The sequence below is a fragment of the Orycteropus afer genome, unplaced genomic scaffold (genome assembly GCF_000298275.1).
Source record: "Orycteropus afer afer isolate SDZICR_OR568_19922 unplaced genomic scaffold, OryAfe1.0 scaffold00017, whole genome shotgun sequence".
Classification (NCBI taxonomy): Eukaryota; Metazoa; Chordata; class Mammalia; order Tubulidentata; family Orycteropodidae; genus Orycteropus; species Orycteropus afer.
Window position 1 is genome coordinate 4,072,829 of NW_006921604.1, and position 22,901 is coordinate 4,095,729.

The 22,901-nt window shown below is 41.5% G+C and overlaps 1 protein-coding gene across 1 annotated transcript in view; it reads right to left on the minus strand.

Moving 5' to 3' along the window:
- The window catches only part of ACOXL (acyl-CoA oxidase like), a 613,336-nt gene that overhangs the window by 98,006 nt on the left and 492,429 nt on the right, over positions 1-22,901 (minus strand). The window contains exon 15 of the mRNA XM_007959419.2: positions 19,434-19,504. Within this exon, the coding sequence (XP_007957610.2) occupies positions 19,434-19,504 (71 nt within the window). The remainder of the gene's footprint in view (positions 1-19,433; positions 19,505-22,901) is intronic.

A 22,901-nucleotide genomic window follows, 5' to 3' on the forward strand; every position in this document is an offset into this window, starting at 1 on the left:
CTTCTATATCCTTCCCTTCAAGGCTCAGGGGTCTAGGATTATCTTCTGTTTTTGTGTTAATTGGTTTCCCTTTTCTTTGTTGAAGAGGGTCTGTGCAGTGTTTCTGCCTAGTCCGCCATCTTGCCAGAACTCAGCTCTATATATAGATCTTAAAAGAGCATAAAGCTCAAGGCAGACATTCATTCTTTACTCTCATTGCCTTGGAGTCGGATCTGACTCATAGCAACCCCATCTTGGGTTTCCAAAGACTTCAGGTGGTTATTTTTGGTGAAAGATTTAAAGCTCATCATCATTTCAGGGATTCATCACCTCCCAGGGCTCCAGAAAATCTGGAGTCCATTAGAATTTGAAGTTCTGTTTTATATTTTCTCCCTTTTGATTAAGATTCTTCTATTGAATCTTTGATCAAAATGTTAAGTTAAGATATCTGGGCACCATCCATTTCTTTGGTCTCACGGCCAAGGAAGCAATGGTTCATGGAAGCAATTAGCCACACGTCCCATATCCTCTTGCTATTCCTGATTCTCCCTCTTCCTCTGTTCTTCCAAGAGACTAGAGACCAGCTGTTATGCTTTGGATGGTCACTTGTAAGCTTTTAAGAGCCCAGGAAATACGCATCTAACTAGGAGGTAGAACATAAGCACTAAACATGTTATTAAGCCAGGTAACTGGGATGTCCCATGAAACCATGACCCTTAACCTCCAAACCAAGGAACCAAATCACATGAGGTGTTTTATTGTAAATAAGGAGCCTCAGCAGCTACTTTTTAAAAATATCATTATAAATAAGCTATAGGGTTTTTGTAGATATTCTTTATCAGGCTGAGGAACTTTTCCTCTTCTCATTTGTCTGAGAGTTGATATGAATGGGCATTGAATTTGTCAAGTGTTTTGTCTGCTTCAATTGATCATGTGACTTTTCCTTTTCAGTCTGTTAAAATGGTGAATTAAATTGATAGATTATCGAAAATTGAATCAGCTTGCATCCTTAAACCACATTTGGTAATGTTCTATAATTCTTTTTACATATTTCTAAATTTCATTTCCTTACATTTTTAAAAGGATTTTCACATCTATATTCATGAAGGATATCTGTCTAGTTTTCTGGTTTTGTTCTGTGTCACGTTTTGGCATTAGCACAATACAGTGCAACCTATGAGAGCTGGAACTTAACAGGACTGTCTGCTTTTCTTTCTTTCAAGTTTTCTACCTTTGACAGGGTGCAGTCTTCCCAGTTTTCTATTGTTCTCTATTTGTGGAAATCATTTGAGTTTTCCATCTCTGATAGGTTCCTACTTTACACAGGTTCCAGCTTTCACAGGTTTTACTGTATTAGCTTTATACAATTAATTGGGAAGTATTTCCTCCTCTTCTACTTTCTGGAAGAGATGGTGTAAAATTGTTAGTATTTTTCCCAACATTTAGTAGAATTCTCCAGTGAAATATCTGGGCCTGGAGATTTCACTTGCTAGGAATTTTGAATTATTATTTCAAGTTTTCTTAAGAGTTATAGGGCTATTCAAATGATCTGCTTCATATTGAGCAAATTGTGGTACGTTTTTATTTTTTGTAACGTGTGTGGAATTGATTCATTTCATTTAAGTTATCAAACTTATGTGTATAGAATTGTTCATAGTATTCCCTTATAAGTCTTCTTTTTTTAAAATTGTGGAGAAAATATACTCAATAAAACATTCACTTATTCAACAATTTCTACATGAATAATTGAGTTACATTGATTATATTCTTCACATTGTGCAATCACCCTTATTCTTATCACCCTTATTCTTTTGATGGGTACACAGTCTTTAGTGATACTTCCTGTTTAATTTGTGACATTGGTAATTCGTTTCTTTTCCTTGTTAGTCTTGCTAGAGGTTTATCTTCTTCTTCTTCTTCTTTTTTAAACCTTTACAAAGATCTAGCTCTTCAATGACTTCTTTATTTTTCTTTCTGGTTTCAATTTCATTGATTTATGCACTTTATTAACTTCCTTCATAATGCTTGCTTTCAGCTTATTTTGCTCTTCTTTTTCTATATTCTTGAGGTGGGAGTTTAGGTTACTGATTTAAGATGTTGCCTCTATTTAATGTAAGTGTCTAAGTTTCCCTTTAGTACTGCTTTAGCTATGCCCTGCAAATTTGGTATATTTTAATTTTCATTCAGTTCAATGTGTTGCTTTTATTTCCTCTTTAGCTCATGGCTTATTTAGAAGTATGTTATATAGTTCCAAATATTTAGTGATTTCCCTGTTACACTTTTTAATTGATTTCTAGTTTTATTCCATTGTGGTCAGAGAAAGCACTTAGTGCAATTTCATCTTTTAAATTTCTTGTGGTTTGGTTTATGTTTCAAATTACAGCCTATTTTGGTACATATTCTATGGGTAACTTAAAAATAATGTATTTTGCTATTGTTGGGTGCAGTAATCTATAATTGTCAACTAGATCCTGTTTGTTGATAGTGTTATTGAGGTTTTCTGCTTATTCTATTGAGAGTGGTATATTTATCTCCAACTACAACTCTGGATTTTCTTTCATTCTATCACTTTTTTTTTTGGAGCTCTGGTAGCATAGTGCCTAAGGCACTTGACCGCTAACCAGAAGGCTGGCTGTTCAAACCCACCAGCCACTCCTCGGAAGGAAGATGGGGCAATCTACTTCCGTAGAGATACTGCCTCAGAAACCCAAGGAGGGGTCGCTATGAGTCGGGTCTGACTCAATGGCATATAACAACAACAACATCACTTTTTGCTTCATATTTTTTAGTTCTGGTGACTGATGCATTGCTCTATCTTCCCAGTAAATGATCCTTTTATAATTATTTAATATTCCTGTGAAGCTCTGGTAATTTTCTTTCCTTTGATGGCTACTTTATTTAATATTAATGCAGCCACTCCTGCTTTGTTTGATTAATGTTTGCATGCTGTATCTTTTTTCATTCTTTTATTTTCAAGCTACCTACATCATCTTATAGACAGAATATAGTTCAGTCATATTTTTAATCTACTCTGCCAAACTGTGACTTTTCATCAACCGGTGCATTTTAACATTTACATTTAATGTACTTAATATAATGTTACATTTAATGTAATTATTCATATATTAGGACTTAAGACTGATATTTTATTTTTTTATTTTTATTTGTTCTCCATGTTTTTCATTTCTCCTCCATGCCTTACTTACTTGCTTAAGCACTTCCTGGAGTTCCATTTTGATTTATCTATAGTGTTTTGGTGGCATAGTGCCTAAGGCATTTGACTGCTAACCAGAAGGCTGGCAGTTCAAACCCACCAGCCACTGCTTGGAAGGAGGATTAGGCAATCTACTTCCATAGAGATACCGCCTCAGAAACCCAAGGAGTGGTAGCTATGAGTTGAATTGATTAGAAAGCAGTGGGTTTGGTTTTTCTGTACAGTGTTTTGGGGTACATCTCTTTGTATAGCTTTTTTTAGTGGTTCCTCTAGGGGTAACATTTTATATACATAACTTATCACAGTCCTCTGTTGTTGTTGTTGTTGTTATGTGCCATTGAGTCGGACCTGACTCACAGCGACCCCTCCTTGGGTTTCCGAGGTGGTACCACTACAGAAATAGATTGCTCAACCTTCCTCCCAAGGAGTGGCTGGTGAGTTTGAACCGCCAGCCTTCTGGTTAGCAGTCAAGTACCTTAGGCACTATGCTACCGGAGCTCCTGCTGTTAACATTTTAGCAATTTTAGTGACATGTAGAAATCTTACCTTTGTGTCTATTTATCCTCTCTGTGTAAGCTTCTCTTGAATACTTTCTCTATGTGCATTTAGAATCACAGATGGTGTCATAATTTTTGCTTCAATTGTCAAATATAATTTAGAAAACTCAGAAGAAGAAAAGGCAATTGAATTTACCCATATTTTTGCTTACCATACCCTTTCTTCTTTCCTGACATTCCAAGCTGCCATCTTTCATGGTTTCCTTTCTGTTTGGAGAATGTCTTTTGGGCGTTCTTTCAGCATAAGCATATTGGTGACCAAGTCTTTCAGAGCTCATCCATACAGAAGTTCTCTTCATCTGAAAATGTCTTGACTCAGCCTTTATTTTTGAAAGATAGTTTTACTCTGTATAGGATCCTGGATTGGTATTTCTTTTTTTCCAGTACTAGAAAAATGCTGTGTCACTCCATTTATCATTTCAGATGAGAGATCTGCCGCCATTTGAATGGATTTTTCTCAATGGTAAAAAGTAGTTTCTCTCTCACTGTTTTCAAGATTTTTTTCTTTGTATTTAGCTTTCAGAAGCTTCATTATGATGTGTCTTAGTGTGGACTTCTTTTAGTTTATTCTGTTTGGAGTTCACTCAGCTTCTTAAATCTGTACATTCGTGTATTTTGACAATTTTGGGAGTTTTCAGTTGTTAGTTCTACGAATACTTTTTTCAGCCCTGCTCTCTTTCTCCTCTCCTTCTAGGATTCTAATGGCATAAATATTGGACTTTTTGCTATAGTCCTGTAAGTCCCTGAGACTCTGTTCATTATTTTTTTTGGCCTGTTTTCTTTCTGTTGTGTAAACTCTGTAATTTGTTTTTCTGTCTTAGACTTTTTGCTATAGTCCTGTAAGTCCTTGAGACTCTGTTCATTATTATTATTTTTTTTGGCCTGTTTTCTTTCTGTTGTGTAAACTCTGTAATTTCTGTTTTTCTGTCTTCCACTTTACTGATTCTTCCATCTATCCCTTCCATTCTGCTGCTGAACCTATCTGTTGGGATTTTTTTCTTTTTTTAAGTTATATATATCTTTTCTGTTCTTGTATTTCAATTGCATCTTCGGTATACCTTCCATTTCTTTTCTGAGACTATTTGATCAAACTTTCAATTGTTCCATTTATTTTAAGCATGCTTGTAGTTGTTCACTGAAGCATTTTTATAATGGCTGCTTCAAAATCTTTGTTATATAATTCTAACATCACTGTCATTTTGGCATTAGTGTCTGTTGAACGTCTTTTTTCATTCTATTTGAGATCTTTCCAGTTCTTGCTACGAGGAGTAATTTTTTAGAGAAACCTAGAAATGTTGGGTATTACGTTTTAAGATTCTGGATCTTATATAAACCTTCTGTATTAGCTGGCTTCTTCTTCTGGTATTGTTCCATAAGTGGGAAGCACCTTGGCCACTGCTGACAATCAGAGGAGGTGGCCCCCATAACTGGTAGGCATGCGTGGAAATACTGGATCCCCATTAGCAGTTCCCTGATAACATCATGGCTAGGAGGGGTAGTAGTGCCATATTTCTGCATATACCATTCTGCATGGCTTTACTGATATCATAGGGGATGGGAGTGGCCTCATTAGCCCTTGGCAGTGGCAAAAGCCATGATTCCCAACTTGGCATCCTCTAGCACCATGTTGGGGAAGAGGGGTTTGTTACTGTCAGGTAGCTCCCCAGGTGCCCTCCATTGACACAGTGGTGGGGTGAGGGTGAGGGTTCACTGCTGCCAGGTAGAGATGAAAGTCCTGGTTCTCTTACAGGCCTCCTCTGACACAATCCGAGTAGAAGGGCTGAGTTGCCTCATTACCCCATGGAGAGAGTAGATGTCAACAGGCTCCCCACTTTACTCTTCCTGGTATGGATGAGAGTGAGGCCAAAAGACTTTTCCATAGTATGTGCTGAAGTAGAGCAGTTATTGTCTGAAAGTTTTCTATCTTGTTAGGCTGCCTGTTTCCTGGTCCTTTGGCTAGAAAGAGGAGACTTTTTTTTTTTTTTTTTTTTTTAAATAAATCTGTGCCCACTGCCTTTTCCAGGTGTTCAACTTCCTCAGCTGAAATCTGGGATACAGAAGCAAAGAGAAAACCCAGGGGAAACTCACCCCTGTGTCATCCTTTGGGTCTTGAGTTTCCCAGGTGGTTTGCTTTCTGTTCTCCACCTAAAAAGTCTTTTATATATCGTGTCCATGGATCTTAGGTTTGTTTTTATACGCAGTTTGTTTCACATATAGTATCCATGGATTTTAGCTGAGCAGGAAGAAAACGATGAGTACATCTATACCATCTTCCTGGAAGCCAAAGTCTGCATTTTTTTCCACAGGCATCATAGAGTTGGGTTTTGTTTTTAACCCAATATGAGAGTATTTCACTTTTTAAAAAACACAATTTACTTTTTGGTATATACACAGCAGAACATACACCAATTTAACCAATTCATCAATTTTTATATGTACAAGTCAGTGACAGTGATTACATTCTTTGACTTGTATAACCATTCTCACCCTCCTTTTTCAAGATTTCCCTCTCCATTAACATAAAATAACTGTCTCCTAAGTTTTCTATCTCGATGGCACATAACAACAACAAGTTTTCTATCTTATCTTTTGAGTTTCTGTTGTCACTTGGATTCCATATAGATAGATCTTAAAAGAGCAGAATGGTCAAGACCAGTTAGGTTAAACTAGTGTTTGATTTTAAGGAGATTTCAGGGGTTATTTTTGGTTTAAGGTTTAAATCAACACAATAGTTTCATGGATTCATACAGCCTTCCTGGCTCCAGAAAATCTGTGTTCCATGAGAATTAAAAAATTTTGTTCTGCATTTTGCTCCTTTGGGTCAGGATTCCTCTATGGAATCTTTGATCAGAATGTTCAATATTGATAGCTGTGCACCATCCAGTCCTTCTGGTCTCATGGCAAAGGAGGCAGCTGTTCATGGAGGCAATTAGCCACATATTCCTTATCCTCTTGTTCCTGACTCTCCTCCTTTCTCTGTTGCTCCAGGTGAACAGAGACCAAACGATGAGCCTTGGATGGCCACTTGCAAACTCTTAAGACTCCAGGCACCATGCAACAAACTAGCAGGTAGAATGAAAGCACTAAACCTGCCACTTGGTCAATTAATTAACTGGGATGTTCCATGAAACTATGATCCTAAAGCTCGAACCTAAAAACCAAATTCAATGAGGTGTTTGGTTGTGTTGTAAATATATCTGTCACACAACTTTTCCCATTTTAGCTTTTTACAGGTGTACAATTTACTGACAGCAGTTACATTAATTGGCTGTCACTCTCTACCTCAATCAATTCAATTTTTCCATCTGTAAACCAAAACTCAGTATCCCATAAGTAATAACTGCCTCTTTTGCCCTCCCTTCTACTCCTGGTAACCACTAAGAAACTTTGGTCTCTATACATTTGCCTTTTCTTCTCTTTTATATATATATTTGTCCTGTGATTGACTTGTTTCACTCAGGAATAATGTCTTCAAACTCCATCCATAGTGTAGCATGTACCAAGATTTCATTTCTGTTACTGATTGAGTAGTATGCCATTGTATGCATGTACTACATTTTGTTTGCCGATTCATCTGTTGATGGGCATTTCGGTTGTTTCCACCTTCTGGCTACTGTGAATAGTGCTGTAGTACACACTGATGTACAAGTATCCGTTTCAGACTCTGCTGTCAAGTCTTTTGAGTATATATCTAGGAGTGGAAATGATGGCTCAAATGGTAGTTTTACTCTTAGCTTTTGAGGAACTGCCACAGTGTCCTCCACAATTACTGTGCCATTTTCCATTCCCATGAGCAATGGATAAGAGTTCCAACTTCTCCACATCCTTGCCAACGCTTGTTATTCTCTCTCTCTCACTGTGTTTTAATCTTAGATATCCTTGCGGGAGTGAGATGGTATCTCATTGTGGTTTTGATTTGCATCTTTCTGGCAGCTAATGACATTAAACAAATTTTCATGTTTGGTGGCCATTTAAATGCTTCCCATGGTGAAATGTCTATTCAAGTACTTTGCTCATTTTATGCTTGTGTTGTCTTTTTGTTGTTAAGTTGTCAAAGTTTTATGTATGTTTTGGTTATTAGATTCTTATTGGATAAATGGTTTCTGAAAATATTCCCCTAGTCAATAGCTTGTTTTTCACTTTTTTGGTAAAGTGTTTTGATAAACAAAAGTTTCTACTTTTTATGAGGTCTTATTTGTTTAATTTGTCTTTTGCTGTTTATGACTTTGTTATAATAGTAGATAATTCATTATTAGAATCTAGGCCCAACAGTACTGTCCCAGAATTTTCTTCTAAGAATTTTATGGTTTTAGTTTTCATATTTAGGTCTTTAATCCATTTTTAATTTGTTTGTATATGGTATGAAGCATGGATCCTGTTGCTTTTTTTTTTGCATGTGGAAACCCAATTTTCCCAACACTATTTATTGAAGGGAAATTCTGGTAGCATAGTGCCTAAGGCACTTGACTGCTAACCAGAAGGCTGACTGTTCAAACCTACCAGCCACTCCTTGGAAGGAAGGTTGGGCAATCTTCTACTTCCATAATGATACCACCTTGGAAACCCAGGAGGGGGTCACTATGAGTCAGGCCGACTTAATGGCACATAACAACAACAACAACATTTATTGAAGAGACTCTAGGAGCTCTGGTAACGTAGTGCTTAAGGCACTTGACTGCTAACCAGAAGGCTGGTGGTTCAAACCCACCAGCCACTCCTGGGAAGAAAGTCTGGGCAATCTACTTCTGTAGAGATTCCTTGGAAATCCAAAGAGGGGTTGCTATGAGTCGGATCTGACTCAATGGCAGTGAGTTTGGTTTTTAGTTTTAGCACCCTTGTCAGAAATCAGTGGACCACAGATGTATGGGTTTATTTTTGCACTCTCAGTTATATTCCATTGGCTCATGTGTCTATTGTTATACAAGTACCAGGCTGTTTTAATTATTGCAGCTGTATAACATTTTTTAAAATCAAGAAAAATGAGTCTTCCTACTTTGTTCAACTATTTTCAACATTACTTTAGCTATTAGAGTCCTCTTGCCATTACATATAAAGTTGAGGATTGGTTTTTCCATTTCTGTAAAGAAGGCTGTTTGATTTTTTATTGGGATTATGTTGAATCTATAATTGCTTGAGTAGTATCAACATTTTAATAATATTAAGTCTTTCAATCACAGAACATCTTTCCATTTATTTAAGTCTTCTTTAATCTCTTTCAGTAGTATTTATAATTTTCATTGTAGAAGTCTTTCATAAAAGGTGGCATAGTGAAGAAGGCACTTGGCTGCTAACCAGAAGGTCAGTGGTTCAAACCCACCAGCCACTCTGTGGAAGGAAGATGGGGCAATCTACTCCTGTGAAGATTTGCAGCCTCAAAAACCCAATGAGAGTTGCTATGAGTTGGAATTGACTCAATAGCAGTTTTTTGTTTTTGTTTTTTTCTTCTAAGTCTTTCACATCCCTGGTTAAATTTATTCCTAGGTATTTTATTCTCTTAGCTGCTGTTGCAAATGGCATTGTTCCTCTAATTTCCTTTTCAGATATCTCATTGCTGGTATATAGAAATCCACCTGAGTTTTGTTTGTTGGCCTTGTACCCTGCAACTCTGCTAAATTCGCCTATTAGCTCTAGAAGCTTCCTTGCAGACTTATTGGGATTTTCTATTTAGAGGATCATGTCATATATGAATAGAGATAATTTTACTTATTCTTTTCCAACCAATCTGGATATCTTTTATTCCTTTTCTTATCTTGTTGCTCTGCCTAGGACTTCTAATATAATATTGACTAGAAGTGGTGAGAGCAATTACATTGCCCTGTATGAGAGTATTTCACTTTTAATAGTAGGTATATCTCACTTAAAAATTTTGTCTTAATCCTCGCATTTAATGTTATGTTTTCTGTGAAAGTACTTTCAAAATATAACAAATAAATCAAGCAATTATCAATAGGCTGCTCCCAGCTGCCCTCACCACTGGGCAGAGATCTCAAGAACGCATCAAGTTGCCCCATCTCCATCCTCCATTTTCACAGTTCTAGAAGAGACAAAGTTAGGAGATTTTCCCAAAGGTGAAAATATTTCATCAGGAGGCCCTAAGAAGAGGCAGCAATTGTAGTGACTGGTAATTTTATGCTGGCCATTTTCTGGCATTTATTCAAGAAGTCACTTCCCCTCTTTCCTTTCTCCTTCCCCTCTCTACTTCCTGGGTGCTGACTGTGTGCCAGGCATTTTTCTAGGTCCTGAGAAAGAGAAGTAGTAGACTAAACAATCTTTTTCTTTTTTTCCATCTCAAAGTTACTATAGATAGCATTTCTTATTAGTAGACTTTTGCACATGGTAAACTAACCCAAAAAACAGTGGCTAAAGTTTGGTAAGAGCAAGAGAAAGTGATAGGCATGTGCAGAGAGTAGAACTCTTCAAGTCTTTCAACCTTTCCAGTGTTTAACCAGGTCACAAAAGTGGTTGGGTGTGGAGAGGGGAGCTGGTTCAGCCTGAGCACTAGGCTTGGCTGTCTTTTTCAGCCCATCAAGCATGACTTCCTGTAAAACTGGTGTGCTGATGTCCCCTTCATGGCATGCTGGGATGTCTGTTATCCCCCCAGACCCTTGGTAAATCTGTAATGTCTGGTACCCTGGATCCACATTGCTGAACTCTTGTGATGGAACGTCTCCACACTCCTGGTAAGTCACTCAAGAGAAGTCTCCTGGGCACTTTAGCATTTAAAATGGTGAAATGACAAGTTTTTGCCAAGCTCTTCTTTCTCCTGCCATTAACTATTACCTGCAAGGGCCAAATTTTGCTCTCAGTTTCCCACATGTGACTTCCACCAAATCCTTCTAATTTTCTTGTTTGTCTCAAGCTATTTCCTCTCCTGCCCTATACCTTGTTTCCTAGAGCAGCCTAAAAGAAAATGTGCCCTCTGCCAGAGCAAATGTTCAGGAAAGAACACCCCTCAGTAAGTACTGTGCCAGACTGGCATGGACAAGATCCTCAGGGTTACACTTTCCATGCTCTGGACAGCCCTCTGCTTTTCTGAACACTGGGGTTTCTGCTTTCTAGTTGGTCTCTGATTTAGATATTTATTTAGATGTTTGACAATGAAATGTCATGGGACAAAGCAGGTATGAAGTTCTTACATACTATTGCCATGCTTTTAATCATTATGTTCCTCGTAGGTGATCAGACACATGCAGAGCTTCAGACTGAGATAACATTTGGGCTGCAAAGACATCACTTCGTTTGCCCTAAGAGCAGAGCTTTGTGGAGCAGGTAAATTAAGCCCAGTCTCTCAGACAGCAGAGAAGAGCAGGCCCTCTTATTGCAGGACAAGAAAGCCCTCTGCCTTTCTCCTTCTCATCTTCCCCAGAACCCCTTCACTCTCTATCCCTGGCTCTAGGCCTGGAGACTGTGCTCTCAGAACAATTCCTCAAGAAACTATTAGCAGATGATGGCGTCTGCTGTGTTTCCTCCTAGAGACACCAGAATTTGATATTAACCTTTAGAAAAGACAAGGAAGTCTTCCAAGCTAAAGGAAGGAAAACCAAATGCTGGAATTTCAAGATAAGGATAGATTAGTTTGGCAAATGTGCAGAGTAAGAATGGAAACTTCTGGATACCCTTTCTCTGAATAGGCAGCTGTCTGGTCCCCCTATTTTTTAGCCAGCATTCAAGGCATGCAACAGTATACCTGAAATACTCTATCCATGGAAAACTGAGAACACAATATGTCACATCAACACCACCATGCAACCCAAACAGTTGGCTCAATTTAATTTCCTGCAGAGATATGGAGACATGGCTCAAATGACACCTCCTCTGAGAAGTCTTCCCCAACCCATGCTGAATTAGGTGCCCATCTGAGTGCTCTGCTAGCATCTCAGATGCTCCCCCTCACCACTTAGCTCACTCCAATGTACTTGGCTCACTGGAGTTCAATGAAGTGCCTGTCTCACTTAATTAGGCAGGGAGCTACCTAAGGATGCAGGCCAGGTATTATTGACATTTGGATCCCCAACGCCTAGCACAAGGAGCTCTGGTGTGGTCTAGTGGTTAAGGCATCTGGGTGCTAACCAAAAGGTCAGTGTTTCAAACCACCAGCTTCTCCATAGAAGAAAGATGAAGCAGTCTGCTTCCGTAAAGATTTACAGCCTTGGAGACCAACGGGGGGTCTCTATGAGTCTGACTTGACTCAAGATCAGTAAGTTTGGTTTTATTAGCATGCCTAGCACAGTGCCTGGTATATAATAGGCAGTCAATAAATGCCTCTGAAGAAGGATTTTGGCACCAACTCTTCTGATGACTTGAGGAGGCTGAAATTCTACCACTCGATATTGATTCCTTTGTATTTAAAAGTTAGTTCTATGGACCAAAACTCCTTTTCCAAAATTACGTTTCATTGGGAGGGACTGTGGGGTATGAATGTGAGCTGAAGCCTGCAGAGCCTTAGCGTAGCCAAGGCTTTGGTGGGGAAAGCAGTTGGAGTGAAGACAGAGAGGCATCTAAGCATTCCAGTGGCACAGAGGTACAGAGATGAGAGACAACCATTTGTAGCTGGAAGTCTGATTTGAAACTTGATATCTATGTCACTGGTAGCTCCTTCATTAAATATAAAAAAGGGAAAGTATGCCTTTCAAGTGAACCAGGTACTAGAAAAACATTACCTGGCACATAATAGGCATTTGGTCAACATTTGTTGAATAACTTATCCTAGGAAAATTCCCATCCACACATTCACTTCTTTCTGTGTGGCTCTAGCTTGCAAGGACTAGAGTAGGTAGTATGAAAAGAATAGTGGATGAGGACTGGATTTCAACACCGCAGACACCTGGCACTAGATAACACAGGACAGGGGCTGACCCTATTCATCCTGAATTGGGTTTGAAAGTGCAATCAAGCCCCAAATGAGAACTTTTTTTTTCTTCTGTGTGGGAGGCCCCTGCCCCATGACCAGCCCCAGCTCACTGAACTGTGGCTGTGGGCATGCGTGGTTACACACAGGATGTGTGGCCCAAGACAGGAGGTCCTTGAGTGACTTGGTTTGAAAGGTAAAGGGATGCCCCTGTCGCTCAGCAGCCAAGCACCCTCTCAAAGGCAAAGGGCTGGTTGATTAAGGAAGAGGTTTGGTCCATGGGCATGATAAGGGCTGTCTGAGGAAAGGAGGATATAATTGCCTTGTGTGTGACAGGAGGTGTTTGTAATTAACCATTTGCTGCTAGGTTTGATACTATAAATTAGTTACCACCTACACACGGTGAGAAAAGGAAGAAAGAGCAGTTAGAATGCAGGAAAGAGGGAAAAACCCCACCTCCCCCACTTGACAGGTTAAAACAGCCTCAGCCAGCTGCCTGTGAAGCCGGGACAGTCCCCTGCAAACACCCTGTTTAGAGGTTTGAGTTGCAGTGGTAAGCATTCGATCAAAACTGAGGGAGCTGAGGCCTTGCCTCAAACACAAAGGCAGACAAAGAGACCGTGAGGGGATGTGTGAAGGACCATCCCCAATGGCTGAATGGCTCAATTACTGTTCCTAGGGCTAAGCAACATGGGGGGAGCAGCCGGGATGAGGAGGAGAACTGTGGGAGAAGTGAAGCAGAAATAATCTTTGTGACAATGACAATTTAAGGAACACTAGACAACCAGCTTGCTGGGGTGTTTCTAAACCTTCTGAGGGGAGGTGAATCAGTGGAGCGGTCATGTGGAAAATTCCCTTTCTCTTCAGTGCACAGCCATTCCCATGCTGAGGTAAAGTCTTTTTTTTTTTTTTTTCCTTGTGAAACCTCTCATTCCTAACAGGCTGGGATTACATTAAATTGGGGGAAGATGCCCGTTTCCAGGAAGAAGGACTAGAAGGTTGGGTCCTGTCATTCACATGGGAATTTTGTGTTTCAAGGAGGAGTCAAGTGGGTCAGATTTCTTAGAACGTCATTAGACAGAAAAAGCGTTCTATATGGCCAGACCACAGTGGTGAGGTGAGAGGAGGTGTGGGAAGTGCTCAGTTTCCCCTGTGCATTTTGGCACAGCATCAATTCTTGGTGGCTGTTAGGAAATGCTAAGGAAGTTCCAGGGCAGCACTGTAGCCTCTAGTCCATGGAGCTTTCTGGGGGACTTGTGTCTGCACATTTTCCTGACCTGGGCCTCAGTATCAGGCAAGTGTGCCACCTAACCCCAGGGGCCCTGCCTGTGCCAGCTGGGTAGAAAGCAGATATTAAAACTGCTCTGCTTATTTCCACAGACCAAATTATCATCCATCTCACCCCCAGACAGTCCGCCCACCTCCATCAATGCTCCACGGGGAAAACAGGCTCAAGATGCTGTCACTGTGGCTGCTGCCGGTGTGACAGGCCTGCCATAGGTCTGCAATTTGGGGAGCTGAGATTTGAGATGGTGTTATAAATGAGCCCAGCTGGTTGCCAGCTTATTTATTTATTTTCATACAGAAGCTTGGTTTCTGTGACTGTTTTCTAGAGTAAATATGGTCTCGTATCATCACATCTGACCTACAGAAAGGCTTGCCTTGAGCCTCACAGGGTTACTCTAGACAGGCAGAGTGGCCAGTCCAGGACGGTGGTAAAGGCCGTGGCAGGGGAACAGTCAGGGGCCTCGCTCAGCATCACTGCAGCGGGGGAAGCCTTGCTCTGAGCAAACGCTTGTTCTACTGTTCTGCTTCAGTTATCACTGATCTCCCTTATGTCTCCTGACCTGGAGGAGCAGTGTTTACCCCCAAGGGCCACTTTTCCCAAGCATCTGATTCCCTTTCCCACCTTTTCCAAGGGGGGCAGGGAGTTGTCAGCTTCAGGAAGTTTTAGCCACACTGAGGATCCCAGCTGGGGCTACTGTCTCCTATTCAAATTGGAAGTGGCTGCTGCCAGATGTGTAAGAAACTCCCTAGAGAGCAAAATTGGGAGGTATGATGATTTATTTTTGGTTTAGACAATGATGGTCCAAATGTAGACAGGCACCAAGAGATCTGCCTGCTGGCCAGTTTCCACCATTAAAAAGAGTGCATAATTTTTAAAAGGAGACAATCCTGGTGGGAGTGGGGGAAGGGAGAGTCTGGCCTAAGTACTGAGAGAGAAGACTGACAGGCAAGGAAGAGCCATTGATTAAGAAAGAGGTTTTGGACTTGATTCAATGAGGTAACCAGATGCCCTAGTTTGTCTGGCCAAGTCATGGTTTTGCCTCTTACCAAAGTTTAACTATTAAAAGTTAATAGCTCCTTTTTACTCCTAAAGAAAAAGTCCAAGTTTGGATGATAAGTTCTGTGGTCACCCTATTCCAAGGGAAATAAGGAGTCATTGCTAAAATTAATCCAGAAGGTGGCATGTAGGTAAATGATGCAGTAGCCTGAGAGAGAAAGAGGTAGCAGAGGGTCAGGTTGGCTCATTCTCAAGAATGTTTACAACTGCAGGGTTGTTAGTGATTTTCAGTCATAGATTTGCAGAGTGTAGACACTGAAAGGGCTTTGAGGTCTACCCTCTAATCCACTCTCTCTTCTACCAGAAGAGGACACCAAGCTAAAGCAACCTGCCCAAGGACACATGGCTGGTTTCCAAAAGAGTGAGGACCAGAACTTACCCCTGGGGTATGAAGCCCAGGTGCTCTTGACTCTGAAAGATGCTGCAAAGAATAAATAAAGGCATCAGAGTCAGCATGGTAGCCCAGAACAGAGAGGGAGGAGTCATGGTTCTGAGGTGGGGGTGGCGTGTGAGAAGGAGAACTGGACAGAGGACAGGAACGGGCGCAGGTGTAGACATGCTGAGCATGCTTGGATGTGAGGCTGGAACTTAGGTCAGACTTGGAAACACTACTGAATGGTAGGTGAAGTCAAGGGGAAGACTGGCTGGGGCTATAAGGGGCAGAAGAGATTGACTGGGAAGTAGGACTAAGAACAAGTAAAGAAATAGGTAAAGTGTGGAGTGAAAAAGTACCAAAACCGCAACCACTGCCGTGGAGTCGGATCCAACTCATAGTGACCCTTCCTTGGGTTTCCGAGGCAGTATCACTACAGAAGTAGATTGCTCAATCTTCCTTCTGGGGAGTGGCTGGTTGGTTTGAACTGCCAGCCTTCTGGTTAGCAGTCAAATAAATGCCTTAGGCACTATGCCACCAGAGCTCCCAAGTTAAAAAGTTGTTGTTGTTGTTATGTGCCATCGAGTCAAACCCGACTCATAGCGACCCCTCCTTGGGTTTCCGAGGCAGTATCACTACAGAAGTAGGATTGCCCAACCTTCCTTCCGAGCAGTGGCTGGTGGGTTTGAACCGCCAGCCGTCTGGTTAGCAGGCAAGTGTCTTAGCCACTATGCTACCAGAGCTCCCAAAAGTTAAAAAGTGGGTGGACTAAAATAAGTAACTTATGAACTAATTCTTATGGCTGAAAGAGTAGTGAAATACTGCTAAAAGGCAAACCCTGTAGCAGTTGTCTATCCCTAGCTACCTCTTCTCTAGCTCCTTTATAGAACTTCAGGGATGGATGAAAAGCTGTAAGTCAGAACCTTGACCTGTGTGTGGCAGATGGAAAAACTGAGTCACAGAGAAGATGACTTCTTCCTATCTTATAGCACAATCAACAAATTAGGTGTGATTAACAAACTGTACAACTGATTCCATAGCCAGACACAACAACACATCTCATGGTTTCATCACAATCACACCTCCCAGGAGTGCTCTGGTGGTGGCAGATGGGCAGGATAGTGGAGGCCACAGGAGGTAGCCAGCCTAATTCTGGGCTAACTAGCTGTGCAACAGTGGTAAGCCACTTCCCTCCCTCTTTCCCCTGCTTTTCCTCATTGTCAGAAAAAGGCTCTGGCCACTGCTATCTTCAAAGTCTCATACTCTGGTTGTGTTTTTCCAGGGATCATCTGACCGTGGCTCAACCATAGGCATAACTGTGTTCATCTCTTGCATCTTCTCTGGGGTTAGTGTATATGGTATCCTCATAGATTAGAACAAAGTATTTGTCTTCAGTTCTTAATTATCTCTGACAATGTAGGGATGGTACAGTGTGCATGCAAAAAGTCATTTTAAAAAAACATATTTGATCAGATCTGTGTTTTTCCCATCCAACAACTTTTCATCCAATAAAGTTGAGTTAAATATTTAAATTTATTGCAGATAATCTGCAAAAGGAATAGTTTACAGGAGCAAACATAACTCATTGCAGGCTGATGGCATTCAAACTGATGTACTGTTACTCTAAGTAAGTTTTCCCACATAACATAAACAGAATCCTATACACTACTCTCACATGCACACGATGGTGTCCAACATGCATCATTAAAAACCTCAAGCTTCTTTGATAGAGACTGGTAGAACCCCCAAGACTATGGCCCTTAAGCACCATTCAAGCCTAGAAATGGAGTCACTTATGTGGCTCAAATTTCAGCCAAACAATAGCCTATAAATTGAATAATAACACCAGGGAGGTACGCATTCCTTACAGCAGTCAACCATATGAAATCAAAAGGGCAGCATTCACCCAGGGATAAAGCTCAGAAGGCAGGAAGGGATAGGAAAGATGGATGAATGGAAATCATAAACACGGGGAGGAAGTGGGAAGAATGCTGTTACACTGTGAGGATTGCAATTAATGCCACAAATCAAAATGTGTATGAATTGTTGAATGGAAAACCAATTTGCTCTGTAAACTTTCACCAAAATCACAAAAAAAAAGGTTTTTTTTTTTTTTAATTTAAAAAAAAGAAACCTCAATCTCCTGAAAAAAAATCCTAAGATAGTTTCAGTATATATAAAGTGAGCACAGTTTTTTGTTCAGTGAAACTTCTTTGATGGTGTATGTTCAAATATTTGCAAATATCAAGATAACACCCACAGACATCACTCTCAGTTGCTACTGTCACACGTCCACAGAAACCAATGTAGAAGATATAAAATACTGAATGTCACTGGAGATCATACCCATGTCAGAATACCTCAGGCTACCTTATGCATCTTTTCCCTGTCCTATACTGTTAGTTTCTAACCATTCTGGGTCAGAATGAGAGTCAGCACCAAGGCAGGAAACTTTGAGAGGAGGAGGTGGCTTTGGGTAGCACCTCTTCCTACCTGGTCACTACAGATGTGAAGAAACTCGGCCACAGAGTTGCTGTGGCATCACAAGTTGTGTAAGCTATCAGCATAGTCAGAGCGAGATTGGAGTCTGGTCCTTTGACGCTAGGCTCTGGTTCCATTCTCTCTACCCTGCCTTGCCTGTGAGATGATGCCCGTGTAAGGTCACATAGGGTCACCAGTGCTACCACACAGTGTACAAGAAGACACCCAGCAGGCAGACACACAGTGGAGAAGGGAAAACAGGAAAGAGTCAAACAAAAGGAGAAGAGCAAAAGAGAAGCAAGAAGCAGCAGCTGGCGAGAAAAAAATGCTGGAAAGAACGGGAAGAAAGAGCCAAAGACCCAGTGTTCCTGGACACATTAAGCAGAGATTGGGGGTATAGAAGTGAGTGTCTGGGGCTCAGGAAGTACTCCAAGGCCTCAGAGAGCCAGCCAGCACCTAGAAGGAAGGATCCCTGAGGAGCAGAACAAAGAGCTAGTGTGGGAAACCTCACAATACCAAGAAAAGTCTATTGGCTTATATGGTTGAACCTATGCCATTTACAATCAGTGCCTTATACCCAGGAGTCTGGTAGACCAGGTCTCCCAGACAAACCCAACATTTGGTATCCTCACGTCTTTAGTGTAAAATTAACATCACTGAAAGCTAAAAAAGAAAAGAAACACCAAAATATCACATCTTAGGCAAATGACTTGAAAATCCCTTATAGTGATGCCTTATTTTTTCCACTCATTTCTAAAGGCAGAGGACACCTGGTATACAGTTTAGGTAAAGAAATGTAATTCCTGGTGTATGTGGTTTCTTGATGACACAGAACTGAAATGACATCATGGAAATGCATATGCCTCAAGGTCAGTCTAAGAACAGTTTCTCAAGAACATGAGACTCAGTCATTGGTGGGAAAGCATGTGTGGACCTTCACGATGTGCTGGTATCTACCTCTTTCTGTCTTTAAAGATAAAGTTTTAATTAAATTCAGTCAGGCCACCTGCCAAGTTTTTGCACACTTTTGGTTCATCTAGATGTACAACTTAAATGTAGATTATCCCACACCAATGCTCTTTTGTCATTTGGAAGGAAATAACACAAGTGTTACTGAGGGGGAAAGAAATGCATTTTGCCTTCCACTCAAGGGCAAGGAGAACATAACACAAGATGCCCCGTTCCAGTGGTTCTTGTGAACAGTCTAATTTGGGTAGCATTTCCCATGGTGACAAAAGTGAGGATATGGCAGACACAGAACGTATGGAATCCTTTGTCTTAATTAAAAAGTACAGTGGGAGACATGGAATTTGGCCAAGCCTCATAAATCTGCTAAAAAGAAAAAACTCAAGACTGTCAGATAAGTTTAACTAGAACCAACTGAACTCTCTGGGGAACCAAATAGATTCCCTGCTAGTGGTTGACACCCACTCTCCTGTCACTTGCCTGCACTCCGTGAAGGCAGTTGTGCTCATTAACCAGCAACCCTCCTCCCTGCTGATGACAAGCTCATCCCTGAGGAGTACAAAATTCAGAGATGATAAATTTACTCCTGCCTGTAAAAATGAAAACTATCCTCAGGACAATGAAAATGCTAGGAGCCTTTAAGGAAATGAGTACTTTATCTGATAACTTACCTTCATTAACAAAGCCTGGTCCTCTTGATCAGGACAGCTCTTCACTGCCAAGGAGAACTGCTCTAAAGTAACTGGAAGGGAAGAAAGGAAAATGGTGAGCTACCTTACTTCAAATACTTCCGGTGCGGTGGAGAATATTGTTGTCATAGCAGATATTTCTATCTGGCATGCTGTCTGACCTTGCTTACTGACTCTGAAATCTGCAGAGCTAAATTTTCTATTCAAGCCTCCAATTTATCACATTGTGATACCCTGTGTATTGCTCTGATACTGGAAGCTATGCCACCAGTATTTAAAATACAAGCAGGGTTACCAATGGTGGACAGGTTTCAGCAGAGCTTCTAGTCTGAGACAGACTAGGAAGAGAGATCTGGCACTCTTCTTCCAAAAATTTGCCAGTAAAAACCCTATGGATCACAACAGAATTTTGTCTTATATAGTGCTGGAAAATGAGCCCTCTAGGTTGTAAAGCACTCAAAATACACAGTGGCTGACACAACGGTCTTGAGCATACTAATGATTGTGTATATGATGCAGGACCAGGTGACATTTCATTCTTTTGTGCATGGGGCTGCCATCAGTGGGATCTGACTCAAAGGCAACCAACAACAACACAAAAAACAAAAGCCATCTCTGGGAATTGGAGGTCAAAAGGAAGCAGAATGCATATATATCTTGGTTGCTTTCCCCTCACCAAGATGTTAGTGTGACATACACTTTTATGCCAACAGTGGGTTTTTGATTTGTACAGAGTCTCCAAGATGGAAACAGAAGAGAGTATTCAGTGTTGGGCAGCTGCTTTCCACCAGGTTCTGTGTTGGCCACAGGACACGGTAAACTTACACACTGATGATGGGTGGTGAGAGTGTCACAAGGTTGACATTCCTCTCTGTTCTCCCTCCTCCTCTCTGGCTTTTAAATAGGAAAAAAGCCCAAAAACCTCAAAATGAAAGCACTTGTGGTATCTATTTTCCTTTACTGCTATTGCTGATCCAGAGAATGACCACTTAATGAGAATGAGGCACAAAGCCAAGTAAGCACTGACAGAACACGAGATTTCCCTCAGGGGCACAATTTTCCTTAAGAGACTCTCCATTAAACCATTTTCATGATTCAACATCTATTGTTTTAACTGCTTTTAAATGTTTCAGTATTATTGATTTTCAATAGCGATATGCCAAGCTTTCTACCTGTCTAGGAAGTTCTCCTTTACACCTTTGTGAGACAAAATATATGTCTGACAGTAAATGGCAAAATCCAGATTTTTAGAAACATGTAGCTTTGGGATTGGAGAGGGATGTGAGGAAGAAACACAGGAAAAATGACTCAATTGGAGTAGAAAATGGTAGTTAGGAAAAAAATTATACATCAGCATGAAATGCTATGTCTTCCCTTCTGATACATGCTGCAATGGATTGGTAGGTAAAATGAACAACTGCTCTTACCCCCTGCAGCCATTTTGAAAGGTGGGCACATCCTTGCAAAATGGGAGATACCTAAAACTCAAGGAAAAAGTTACATCTAGAATAGACTTCATGAAATGTTGTTGCAAGTAAGGAGGGTGGGTAGTGAGACAAATCAAATGTATACCACAGTACTTATTTTCTCTTTGAAATGATGCAGATAAGACTGAGGACCCAGGACTAAGTTAAAAGGAATAACTGATCTTGATATATGACCCACATGTTGGGCTGGATTGCCCAGAAATTTGGCCTCAGAATGTTCTTTCAGCTTCTGTATTAATTCCTGTACCAGAGTCCTGAGTAATAGAGGCTCTGTCCTGGTGCTAAGCACTCGGGAGCCTTGCTCCGGCATTTCTTTGGCTGCAACCTTTACCCACAGGGCTAGGGGGAATGCTCATCAGAAGCTTGTTCCCTACTGTACTTCTCCAGGTACCCAAATCCTGGGTTTCCTGGCCCAAATAGCCTGGACATTTTCCTGGAAATACGCTCCTGATGTGCACCTCTAGATCCTTGGAGTGGTCAAGGGCTAGCTGTTTGCAGGAGTGTGGACAGGGCTTGGATGATAGACTGGAGGGTCAATACAGGTGTATGTGAGGCTCTTAAAGTGTGCAATGGAGCTGGGGGTAGGAAGAAAAGGAGGTGGAAAGGGGCAGCTTCTCCCCATGCTGCAGAGTTCTGACACAAAACTTCGAGGAGTCTGAGAATTCCAGCCTGGCCTTCTAGACAAATGAAGGTACATTTGTCAAGGCAAGAGAAAAGAGCATACTAAACTCAACACTTTTCAAGTTTGTTTTGTAACTTCTAAGCGTTGATGTCTACAAATAGTGTGTACATCCCATTTGTACTCTTGACCAGGGGCCCACACAAAATAGGGGCAGGCCCATGACAGGGAATGAGGACTACACACTAAAGCACCAAGCTTTCCCAAGCCTCCTAGAAACCAGGCTCCTTGCCCTTGGAAAGAGGATGGTCATTCCAGCTGAGTCTCCCGTCTACTGAAAGAACAAGGCTTTCACCTCAGGTGCCAACAATGAAGAGAGGAAGACAGCTGCCTCGTATGGGCAACAAAAATAGGGAGGTCAACAGAGGTTCTATCTGGAGTCAATCTAGTGGCTGAGCAACCCTCAGGGGCTTGGTGGACACTGTTCTCTGGAACAGATGCCTCCCTGTTGAGGCTGCCCTGGCACCAGGGGTGCAGATCCCTGCTCTCTGGCTCAGGCCCAAGCGGCCTCTCCAAGGAGCCTGGTGGACTAGGCCTGCTCACCTGGTACCCACATCTGCCAGAGGGACAAAGTTCTGGCCCAGACCAGTACATGGATGAGATTGTGCTCGTACATTGCGGAGGCTCCTGGCTGGGGACCCTCCTTGTTTGGGACCCTTTTTCCATTTATTATGTGGCACAAGGAGGATGACCCACTGTCGCCATCCTTCAGCCCCCTCCTAACTGAGTGACAGCAGTGCTTTCAGCTCATTTTGCAGAACCGTCTGTCACTTCAGGCCTCTGAAGTCCGCCACCCACCTCTTCTTCACAACATAACAGGGACGTGTGAAAAGAAAGAAAGAACAACAAGGCTTCCATTTTTGCAAAAAGAACTCCAGCTTTGTTTTCAGAATCAACATGGGGGTGGGGAGGATGAACAGGGCCTTTTAACTTCTTAGCAATTAGCATCCAAGATGTTTCAAGCTTCCTAGGCATTGAGATGGGGTGCAAGGGTGTGGATGTCACCCATGAGAACCTCAATGCCAAAGCAGGGGAAGCGGCTCACAAACCCATCCCCAGCCTGCTTGTGTGGCCAGTGGCCATGCAGCACTTACCACCCTTCTCTCCAGCTCAGGTGACCTCTCCCAGAGTAGGCAGTCCAAAGACACCTGTGGCTGTACCTTCTCCATGTCTGGGGAGAAGAACCCAGGGAGTAGCTTCTCCTCTGGCAGGTGTGTCACAAGTCCTTGGTCTCTGTAACTAAGTCCTGGATCCCAGCACTTCCAAAGACAACACCTCCTCCAG